The sequence below is a fragment of the Anolis carolinensis genome, chromosome 2, assembly GCF_035594765.1.
Source record: "Anolis carolinensis isolate JA03-04 chromosome 2, rAnoCar3.1.pri, whole genome shotgun sequence".
Lineage (NCBI taxonomy): Eukaryota > Metazoa > Chordata > Lepidosauria > Squamata > Dactyloidae > Anolis > Anolis carolinensis.
In genome coordinates, this window is record NC_085842.1 from 262,727,933 (window position 1) to 262,740,471 (window position 12,539).

The 12,539-nt window shown below is 37.2% G+C and overlaps 1 protein-coding gene across 4 annotated transcripts in view; it reads right to left on the reverse strand.

The window, feature by feature from the left end:
- Window positions 1–486: 486 nt before the first annotated feature.
- sncaip (synuclein alpha interacting protein) overlaps window positions 487–12,539 on the reverse strand; it is a 140,069-nt gene continuing 128,016 nt past the window's right edge. For 3 of the 4 annotated variants that reach the window (XM_008114055.3, XM_062972149.1, XM_062972152.1), the window contains 2 exons: window positions 10,517–10,587; window positions 487–1,077 (listed from right to left, as the gene is read on the reverse strand). In XM_008114055.3, the coding sequence (XP_008112262.2) occupies window positions 993–1,077; window positions 10,517–10,587 (156 nt within the window). In that variant the 3' untranslated portion in view covers window positions 487–992. The remainder of the gene's footprint in view (window positions 1,078–10,516; window positions 10,588–12,539) is intronic. The other variant, XM_062972151.1, reaches the window with a different exon arrangement.

Genomic DNA, 12,539 nt, shown 5'->3' on the forward strand with positions numbered 1-12,539 from the left:
TGGGTACGGTATTGCTTTTTGGGTTTTTACGTCTTTGCACTCTTATTACAGTATTGTCTTTGAGCTTTTATGTCTGAATACAGTATTGCCTTTGGGGTATTAGTTCAGTGATGTGAGAACTCTGGAACATGAAGTTATCACAGACCTATAAAAATAAGGAGTAGTACAATGAGGGGTTCTAATAGTGAATCTATGTTCTGATCTCTCAGACAACCATACGTCTTGAGAAAACAGCTTTTAAAATAATTATATCTGTCAATAAATATAGTCCGGGAAAATGCTGCTTAGATTAATGTATATACATTTTCTATTATTTTAGGATCAAACTCCCAAACATCATTATGGATAAATGCTTTAGCATTGGGCAGCGGGCCTCTTTAAGTACCATCTTCCTCCTGTGAAGCACATCAATTTGACATACTTATATTTGCTAACAAATGAAATTGGTCAGAATGGATCACAGAAACAAATGAAAGAGAAGATAAATTTGGTTATGTTTATACTGTGTTTTGGTTAACACATAGTTTATTTTCTTTTATACAAAAAAATCAAAAATAGAAATAAAACATGGTTGATCAAGAGGGAGAGGGGAGCCCTTGTCTCAGGCTCAGTGAGAATCTGGGCATACAAAGACCTTATTAGATCGCTTTTCAAATTATATTTAACAGACACAACTGGGATCTTAGAAAGGAAGATACAAGACATGTTACATTATATCCATGCAACAAGTAGTGTACAAAATGGTGGTCAGATGAATGTTCTCGAGGCTCCTTGCATTATTTTGTTTCCAAATCATGGCTTTTGTTCACCCTTGCCTTAAAATAATAACACTTTACAAAGCATTGGCATAGACACATATGAATTTTAGTGTATGGTCTATAAATTTAAGGCATCCTAAGAGTCTGTTATTCTGCTGGTGAAAGTTACGTTTTCAAGTGGGAAGATTTCAGGCCATGTTTGGAGGAAGACTGTGAAACCCCAAGAAATGTGAGTCAAAGGAAGAATTCTTGAAGCTCTGGTTCGTCAAAACAACTTCTGCTGTAAGACTGCTGAAGTTTCCTGTCGGTGGCGTTATGCCTGTCAAGGAAAAAAAAAAACCACGTGATCATCCACAAGATGCACAGTGACTTATTTTGCTTCATACCTCAAAGATCAGTGTATTTAAAAGGTAGCCCTGGCCTAATCTTCTCTAAGGACTTCTGGGCTTAAACTGGCATAATTGTTCAAAACAGGCAGGGGTAATGTAGTCCTTCAGATATTGTTGGACTCCCAACTCCCTCCAACCTGATTAAATTGCCCAACTCTTGCTTACAGTTAACAAATAAGGGTCAAGATGTCTATTTCCTTCCTACCCTAGTGGCTCTCAGGTCCTGAAAGGGGCTGCTGCAGCTCCTCATTGCAATTGGGGATACAGAAGGAGGCCAATCTATATGAACAAAGAAGCAGCTTGGAAGGGAAAAGAAATGAAGGTACATTCACAAATGGACTTCACCAATCATTCTCTTTACTTCACAGCCCAGATTGTCCACCTTTTCCTTGCCTTAATTGTGACCCCCTTCCCTTTCCTGCATCTTGACAGAGAATATCCCTCTGCTTCATCCAGAAAATATATGTACTGCTGGAGGAATCCTCATCCCATAGAGCAGGGGTGTCAAACTCATTTTCACTGAAGGCCACATCAGCCTCATGGTGGTCTGTAAAGGGCCCTTTGTAATTGTAAGACTGTACAAATGTATCTGTGTTGCCTGCGAGCCTTGCATTTGATGTGTGTGCCATAGAGTAACAACATCAACAGTCACTTACACCTAGACACCCATATTATCATTTAACACCTAGCATATAAGACAGAGAAAAATTGCAAAACAAATCCCTGATATTTACACAGGTTAGCCAATTAAAATGATTTTTACATCATACATTTCCATCTTTTCTGTCATAAGCCTTTCAAAACTCAAAATACCCAATAAACCTAACTTTATTTTAACGACAAGTTTTTGATTCATACCCATTTTTGTGCATTTCTCTAGTAGATGAATTTGGAATCAAAGTTGTAAAAGTAAGGGTAAAAGTTTCCCCTGACATCAAGTCTAGTCATGTTCTTCTCTGGGGATTGGTGCTCATCACCATTTCTAGGCCAAAAAGCCAGTATTGTCCATAGACACCTTCTAGGTCATGTGGCCAGCATGATTGCACGGAGCACCGTTACCCTCCTGATGAAGCAGTACCTATTGATCTACTCACATTTGCATGTTTTCTAACTGCTAGGTTGGCAGAAGCTGGGCCTAACAGCGGGAGCTCACCCCTCTCCCCGGATTCGAACCACTGACCTTTCAGACAGCAAATTCAGCAGCTTAGTTGTTTAACCAGCTGTGCCACCAGGGGGCCCATATCAATGTTGTACCATCAACGTATTTTATAGACAATCTTCCTTAATATAATTCACTATATCAGGGTGTGTTTTTTTTTGCATATTTTATCCTATTATATGCAGCTCTGTATGCACTATTGACTGTTGAACAACTTCTGAAATCTGGAAAAAGTGTGGATACCGTTGTATAATTTTATTTCAGTTCAGTGTGAATAAGAGAAGTTTACATTAAAATCTGAACAGAAGAAAAAAACAAATGTCTCCTTTATTGTTAGCTATCAGTAGAATTTATACAATTTGTACAATGCAAAGTTATCAACTAAATGAAATTAATGGAAAAGCCATTCCATCATTAAAATAATATTGAATTGGTGCATGTTGTTATTATGCGTAGATAATAAAATCAAAATGTTAGTAATATATATTTTCCATAATATATTATGCAAACACTAATTGCAAAAAACTATGTATATAGTTTCCATATTATAATCCACAGGAAATAAATAACATATTATTAAAATGCAGACTTTCATTTATGGAAGACTTATGATGCATAGCTAGAAATAATTTGTAACTGAATAAATATTTATTTCCGTAAATGGAATAAAATAAAATATTTCAACTTTGCTTGAACTCCATTATCAGTGCAGTATTAGCAGTTCTTTCATGATATATTTTACAAATTAAGACCATGGAATGACTGTAAAATTTGGATAGAAAGCCTGTCTGATCCACTCGGCATCAGAGCAGATGGCCTGCAACATGTGCTTATTTGTGTACTGTTTCGTAAGAAAGGAAAAGACTGATAGACTGGAAACATGGCAGTACCACACAACCTCCAGCAATTCCATCCATCCCCAATGAACCACTCATCCTGTCCAATTAAATGGAAATAGATAAGATAAAAGAATGCCAGATGCAGTTTGTGTATTTCTTCCCTTTTTTTAGACAGTAGTTCTGCTAACTGCTCTGTGTATTAAACAGAAAACAGAATTAGGTTGGGGCTATATGCCCTTGCATATGGCACTTGTTTTGTTCTTCGAAGTCAGTATAAACAGGAAATTGTTTTCCATAGCAGCAGTCAGCCAAAGTAAGAGAGCAGACATTTTTCATTGCTCTCAGTGATCAAGAGCCTGCCTTCTCATGCTATTAAAGGGAACCCACTTTTGTCTGTAACCTGCATCCCACCCAGAGAAATTGAGATAGTTGGGCTTTGGCAGGTACAGATGGCTATAGCTACAGCACCCAAGAACTGGACTATAACACTTACACCACTGTAGTTCAAAAATATCTTTCCCATCCTTTGACTCTATCTATGCAACAGAACTACAGACATAATTCTCTATTTTTCTTCTTAAAGGAAGCAATGAATAATTTTAGCAATTTTAATTTCTGCTGTGAAAAAAATCTACAAAATTGTTCAGCTTTAGAGAAACTATTCACAATTTGGTATTTAGTCTTCAAAAATTCACGTAAGATTGTTTTTTTTTGTAAGTAACTGCATTTTCTGTGCAAAACTTGGTGTGACACGTTTGTAATGGAGTCATATTCACGATCCTTATGCAGTCACAATCATGGCACTATTACCACAATTGTCACTGCTGCCCCAAATCTAGCTCATTGTAGTTTTCAAGGTCTGTAGCCTTCTCTGACAGAATTTGTTTGCCTTACCAAACTACAAATCCCAAGCTTCCATAGCACTCGGTCATGGCAGTTAAACTGGTGTCAAACTCCATTAACTCCACAGTGTAGATACAGCCTCAGTGTGGCTGATGCCCAGTAAAGAAAGTTGCAGGACTGTCAGGCCAGGAGACATAACTGAGTTACATATATGTAACTAAGCAGCCCCTGTAGAATGCTGGAATTTACTGCATAGAAAATGCTGTTTCCTGTAGGAATCAACAATATGCTATTTCTGCACAGAACAAGTCCCAAATCTAAACATTTTTGTCTGTCTAGAATTCTTCTTGATAGAGTTTCTCAACACTCAAGAAAAATGCTATTTAACCATTTAAAAATATTTCCACTATTATTTCCATTTTGCACACGCTGGGTATAGATAATAGTTTCCTTCCTCCTTCTTTGTTCCTAGTGGTAACAAGAGGAGCTATTTAGTTCAAAATGAGTTTAAGCTATTTTCTCTTGTCTTTCTTAATGCTTCAGAAAGATTAATTGAATCACAGCATCCAACGTACAGAGGCCAAGAGATGCAACAACCCTTTTTATGGCACTAAGATTTCCTAGTCTAGCAAATAAATGGATGGCGTGCATACTAGTGAAGGTCAATGATTATGCTGCCTTCTTTTAATGGAAATTATGCCAGTAATGCAGTACAGTCACCTACATTCCTCTAAAAACAAGCGGATCAGGGCCAAGACAGATGATATATAAAATGCATGACTGCATTTAACGTGTCTGCTTTTTCTTTTAAACACAGAACAAATGGCAGCTTTCTTCCTTTTCTGAATAATAGTGTATGTATGTTTGTGTGTGCGGGTTCTTAACTGAGCCATGATATTTAGAAGTGCAGATAGTTTAAACCAATTTTCCATGCACTGTGATCCTGATTCTAATGTCCTACCCTGATGGTTTTTTTTCTGATGGACAAAACTCACCATATATTGTCTGTTCCAAATATAATTGTTAAGAATGGACACTTATGATAACCAGGTTCATGGGCAAATATAAGCTTGACATATTTTATATCATGAGAGCATCAGTCTGTAATTACGCCCCATGAAAGCCCTATGTCACTAGAAGCCTTCAAAGACAAGTATGAAATAGTTCAATCCTCCAAGTTACTACAATGATGTTCAACTGTGTTTATTAGATAAACAAATGTTTACTGCTACAGTGAAGTCCAACAGTGCTTGTTAGATAAACAAGCAATGCATTTATTATACACATTTGTGTGTTTATTATTGTTTTAGAGAACTATTAGAGAGTCTATTAGAGTCCAAAAGATCCAACTCAAACAAACTGAGAAATGTCTTGTCTAGATATAACACAGCTGAGAATAAGCATGCAGAGATAGGTTGTTATATCTGAAAAATGCTAATTTGCTTAGCTTCAGAATGAAGCTTGGCAAACTAAAAGAAAACTGTGGTACTTTGTCCAGTTCTACACCAAATGCTGAAGGATTGGCGTAATCTGAAACCTCTTATTCATTGTGGTGTTCAATCTGAAGCACGTATTAACAGAAAACTATTTCTTGTCAACAAAATACTTCATAATTACTGGAGTTATTGTCAATCCTATACTTAAGAAAAATTGCGGTATTGCAGTTGCTGATTCATCATGGTGACCTAAGCTTGCCCAATAACCAGTTTGCTCTGGTTAAATATATTTTTTGTTCTGTTTGGGAAATATTTCACATGCTGTAGTTCCAACCCATATCAGTGAACTCATATACCACTGGTATTCTATACCACTTATGGAATAACATTTACAAGCACATTTGTGATCATAGTAACCAAGCTAACTATTTTATGTGTTCAAAAAAGCAGAACTCTTTCCAGCAAATTCAGCCAAAAGAAAGAAGTGTATTAATTTTGGTTTCCTTAGACCAGAGGTGTCAAACTCATTTTCACTGAGGGCTACATCAATCTTAAGGTTGCCTTCAAAGGGCCATTGAATCCATGAACAGAGAATTCATGGATACAGAGGCTGTTCTTGTTTTAAAGTTGTGCAACATTTAAAGCTGTGTGGCATTATTTGTCCCCCCCCCCCCCCCCAATTAGCTTTTAGGAAAGCTTAATTGCTTTTCTTGGAAAGCTGTGTAGCTTTCCAAAACATCATTTGGATTTGTGGAAGCTCCTTAACTTTCTTCAGAATGTTAGGCAATTTCCCATAATGAGAGGGGAAATACCCACATGTACCAACACTGTGATAAAAGAAATTGATTGCTTTCTCCTGACATCCCTCGGTAGTGGGAAAATCTAGACTGACCACCCTGGGCTATAGTTCTGCTCACCGGATACACACTTGCAGGAACCAGAGGGAAGTAATTTTTTCAATGCCGTCTATATCCTTCACCCTCAACACACTTTCCATGGTATCTCTTGACAATCCACAATAGATTTTGAACAGACAGAAGGAGCTGTCTGGGGAATTGGAAGAAATCACTTCCCTTTCTTTTTCCAGCAGACCCCTTAACTTACAATGTGTATACAATACACAATTATAGCAATTTGATACAACTCTGAACACTCTCTCTCCTATGTGAATGTTGTGGTTCTGGGGAGTGTATTAAATCTAGTACAGCAATCTAAGGACCAAAAATTCCAAGAATTCACAGGATGGAGCCTCATCAATTGACATACAGTAGAGTCTCACTTATCCAACGCTCACTTATCCAACATTCTGGATTATCCAACACATTTTTGTAGTCAATGTTTTCAATACATATATTTTGGTGCTAAATTCATAAATACAGTAATTACTACGTAGCATTACTGTGTATTGAACTACTTTTTCTGTCAAATCTGTTGTATAACATGATGTTTTGGTGCATAATTTGTAAAATCATAACCTAATTTGATGTTTAATAGGCTTTTCCTTAATCCCTCCTTATTATCCAACATATTCACTTATCCAACGTTCTGCCGGCCCGTTTATGTTGGATAAGTGAGACTCTACTGTATAACCAAATTGTTCTGTCAAGTGTAGATATAGCCTACAGCAGTGGATCTCAACCTGTGGGTCTCCAGATGTTTTGGCCTTCAACTCCCAGAAATCCTAACAGCTGGTGAATTGACTGGGATTTCTGGGAGTTGTGGGCCAAAACATCTGGGAACCAACAAGTTGAGAACCACTTGTCTACAGTATCTCATTCCCAAAGGGTATGGCTGTATCAAACCCAACATGTACATAATGCTAATCACTAAGTGACAGGCAAGCAGCCATTTCTTCTTTGTGAAAAACCAGTAGGTTTGGTCCTTAGAGGACTACCATCAAATTCTAAAAGAACAAGGCAAATGGACTATGCTTTGACACAATTTTGAAAGGGTACAGAATCTGCTCTCATCTTCAGACATAGAGATCAGCCGTAACAGCCTCAGCCTCCACTTAAGTTTGTGTCTTTGCATAATATTTTTAATTTAAAATTTTGAGAGTCCCCACTGTTTTCAACACAGAAAAAAATAAAACAAAATTCAAAACATCATCTTGATTCTGGGCCCTCCTAGGAGACAGATGCACAATGTCTTATATTGTGTTAGGTGCAGATCTTAGCAATATATCAGATTTACCTCTGCCCTATCTGTGCTAATATCAAATTTACTTTTTGCTATAAACGCCACTATATAAGAAAGATATACTGGGCTTGATGGGGATGTGTACTACAAGAAATATTGTACTGTCCTCATTTCTGAAAGTTTATATGTTTTGCACCTTTGCAAAATAGCATGTAACAAGTGCAAGATGTAACAGTTCCTAAAGCTTCAGCAATTTGAAACTATAATGCCACTATATTGCAACTACAAAAGTCTTTGGTCTAAATTCAGTTGCTTACCTTGATTAGAGTAGCTATGTTGAATCAATGAGAACTTGAAAGATCAACACATATATAAGCTCCATTAATTCAAAGAGTCTATTCTAGCTGGAGCTAGCAGCTGGATTCAAGATCTCTTTCTGCTTATCATTTGATTATACTCCTAGCAATAAAATAGGCCTAATAGGGACCAATCCTCCCCTCACCCCAACGATTGCTGTGAATTAGGTTACCATAATGCTTCTCACACACAAGATAAACGTGTTCTCACTTTCATGCACTGCATGCTTCGCAATAACTTAATCCATGGGAAGAAAATATTCACTGGCAACACAGGACTAAAATAATTGCAAACATTTGCTTGGCACTATCATTGATAAAAACAGACCTGTCCTTTTAAATTGAAAGCAACAAAGCACTAAGAGAATGGAATGGAATGCTGTATTGTGCATTTTAACAAGGCACTAGGCATGTTCGTTATTTTGCCTCTAGAAAGTTGTAGCCTATTAGGAAATAAAGAATGAACAGGGCTTTTCGATGTGACTAAGATTTTAGTATTATTTCCAGGATGTCTATTTTTTTAAAAAAAACAACATTAAGGCTGAGTAGGGCCACTGATTGATTCAAATCCCCACATCCTTTAACATGTGTTACATGATAGAACTAGTCTAGCATGTTTTGATGCCTGCAATAAAGCAATATGGTGACTTCCTTCCATGTACAGAAGCTGGTTTAGCCTTTGAACCACAGGATCCTCCACCACATATGGGCCCAGAAGATCAGTTTATGGGGTGCAGGCTAAGCTATGTGACACAGTTTGGTCTTTTTCTCCAAAGCCTGGCTTTCTTCTCTCAATGAATGGGTTGCCACCTCCCATGACCTCTCATTTAAGAGTAGCTCAGCTCTGTTATGTATTGTCTATTAAAGTCTTCATTTATCTACAAGGTTCAAGTACATGTAAATGACTGAGGTGACCATTTGACATATGATAAGTTCCCAGATATAACTAGCTTGCACAAGCAAAATACTGTGCAACCATGATGTATGTAGGATTCCAAGGCTCCACTGGACATCCAAAAAGATGGCATTATTCTCCTTTATTCAGTTGCTGCCCCCCATCTTCCCTGTCTATTCTATGCCTATGGGTGGCACCCCAGCAGAAGATTGGTTGAATTTGTGAGAATTAAGTGAAATTTCTCATGGTGGAACTTTATGTTTTACCAGTGTAATCCAGGATCTCAATGGATCCATTGTATACAAGCCAGGATATTCAAGCTTGTTACAAACCCTGAGTCGAAAAACCCACTTGTTACAAACATGTTGTGTTTTGGTGTTAGGATCAATCCACAAATGGAAACTTCCCATCTGTTAATTTTATACTTGAATAGTTGAGAGAGTCTTCTGTCATCTCAAGCCTATCACAAATCCTGATGATGTGGCTACATCTGAATCTGATCCTAGAGTCAAAATTAAGACAGCTAACACTAGAAACAAAATAGCTCAGCATGCATTTCAACCGCACCATTTTAGTCAGGATTAATATTCAGTTTTCATATCTTGAAAGAAATATATCGTTAATGTTAATATTTAAATACAACTTTATTTATACATTATACTTCTAGCCTTCAGAAGGAAAGTAAAAACTTGGCTCTTGGGTCAGGCTTTCGGTGATTAGTACAGTGCAATAATAGACTTGGAATTATGGATAATTGACGACGGAATGGCCTTGGACTATGATTTTCGGATGATATGATTTTAATATTGTATGTAATGTTTTAAATGTTTAATATGTATTAATTTTAAATGTAATTGATTTTAAGTCTCTCTGTATGTATTTAAGGCATCTAATGGTTGCCATATGTAAGCCACCTTGAGTCCCCTTAGGGGTAGAGAAAGGCGGGGTAGAAATAAGGTAAATAAAAAATACTAAATATACATTATCAATAGAGAATGACAAAGGCTACTGGGGAAGATCTGAGGGCCCCTCAGAGCTGCATAGGAGGTCGTTCAGGGTGAAACAGTGAACATTAAATTAAATAATCTGCCTCCATCCAAAAAGGGACATTCCTTGGATCTTGATTCCTGCTGCAAACAAAAGAAGAGCTTCTATTCATGGAAGCATATGTCATTGCATTTTTATTCATGGAAGACTAAAAGCACTGTTGACTGGTGTTACTATGTGAGAGCATATTTGAATTAGAAAAGTAAAGCAACAGCTGACAAGTAGAAGAAAAAGGGCATGAGCAAATGGAGATTGGGGCACTGTGTCTCTTCAGAGTGTAAGTGAGGTTTGACTTGGCTTGATCGTGAGAGGAAATTTAATTTCCATCCTCATCTGGTGCTTGACTTTTATTCAAGAAACTGTGTGTTGCCAAACTGAACTAAAATGCATTTTTGGATTTATGAGCACTAGTGCTTTTTTATGCACGCTTTTGCTGGAGCCATTAAATTAGTTCAGTTATGGGCATCGGCAAAGGCCTGCAACAGGGATTTGTTTACTTCTCTTAGGAGATCAAAATTTCATTTTCTTTTACAATTTGTCATCAATCGTTTCATTAGTTTAAGCTGTGAACAATTATAAACTGCACACACAATGAGAGGATAATAATAAAAAAGTCATAGAAAAGCCAACGTTTTCACTCAGCATCAGCACATACCATGCATAGTTACACAGGCGGTCTTCAATCAGCATGCTAGTGGAAAAACTGACACAGCCGGAGTAAGGAGCCTAGGGAAGTGCAATGCATTAATCAGTCGAAAGAACATGCAACAGGCTTCTCACATGCATCGAAGAGGGACAGCTCTTAGAACATTACAGGGCATCAGCAAAAGCCTTGGAAATGGGTATGTCACAATTCCTCTCTACCGACACAGAATTCTGCATGCATGAAGGTTGTTCCCATCTCCTTCAAGGGGCAAAGGAATGCTATTTTAAAAAAGCCAAACGATAGAAATTACCGATGATTGTTTCCACAGTAATGCATCAGTTGTTGCATATACATTAAAATGCATTACCAACACATTGCCTGTATTTTTAATATACCTTAAAATAGAAAATTGATCAGAAGATCCAAATATTTCCCAATGACCTCTAAGCATTTAGAAGCAATAACTGAATGTTAGTTAAAAATATAACAATACTACTAGCTGTTATGTTATATTGAAAAGCAAAACTTGCCATGCCCTCATTACCCTCTCAAAGTAGTAAATTGCAAGCAGCACTGTCACTTGTCATGCATTACTTCCAAGCTGTACTCCCCCTATACACAGGCATTCTCCCCTCTTAGAAGAAAGGTTGAAAACCCTCGAATTGTGTCCATAAATCTTGTCAGGTAAAACCAAAACAGTACTGATGTCTGGCAGTTACTCACATCCATAAATCATCGAGAAACAATATATTTTCAAGCAAACTGGATATTTGAAAGCATGAAAGCATGACAAGCATTTTAAAGCAAGAAAGAATGCTTCATCCATGCAATGGGTAGAGAGGAAAGTGGGGAAAACCAGAAAGTTGCAGGATATCAGTAAAGCATCACAGACATTGAAGGGGGTAAAGATACTCCTCACCTATATTTTCCAGTTTTCGTTGCTGGCAATGTGTGATGCTTTATTGCCAACTGTTGAGTACAGGTAGTGCCAACCATAATCCCATTTGAACAAAGCACCAAACTTCTCTCTGATTAGATATGTTTTGTTATAACTGGGTCATTGCAAGTCTTCTTCCAACACAAGTATTTCTTAAAGGGCTTGACTGAAGGAACTAGGATTCTTAAAAATTACCTTCTCATTCTACCCAAGGCAGGAATCCCCTTGGGATTGGTTTTCTCCTATATTAACAGGAACCAGGAATGCTGCATTGCTGTTTAGTTCCCCATGTCCCATAATTTCTATAAGAATGTGTCCTGCCTCCCTGCCATGAGTGATGGTGCTGTACCTCAAAATCATGATTTCTGTGTAACATACTTTTCCTCAGTGTGAAATATAGATTAAGGAATAGTTTAAAGGTGATAGCCATCATAGCTTTAAATAACTACAGTAGAGTCTTGCTTATCCAACCTTCGCTCATCCAACATTCTGTATTATCCAACACAGTCTGCCTTTTAGTAGTCAATGCTTTTGTAGTCAATGTTTTCAATACATTGCGATGTTTTGGTGCTAAATTCATATAGTAATAATTACTACATAACGTTACCATGTATCGAACTGTTTTTTCTGTTGATTTGTTCTAAAACATGATGTTTTGGTGCTTAATTTGTAAAATCATAACGTAATTTGACGTTTAATAGGCTTTTCCTTAATCCCTCCTTATTATCCAACATTTTCGCTTATCCAATGTTCTACCGGCCTGTTTATGTTGGATAAGTGAGACTCTACTGTATATTGCAGCTGGTGAGTCTTTCAAATGAAGCCACTCGTTGCTGCTTTCAGACAGTATTCCACTTGCCAGGAAAAAAGCTGAAAGAAAAAAACCTTTCAGTGGCATGGGAAATGTCACCCTAATATTTTGCAAGTCAGTCTACATGGATGGTTTACTACATAATCTGCCAGATGGAGTATTTAGGAAAAGAGGTTTTCCTAAAAGAATGTCACACTTTGCTTGGATCTCTAGATGGTTTTAGAAAAAAATGTGTGCATTCAAAGATAGTCTAATTTCAATCTTAGACACTGCTCTAAGGTGAA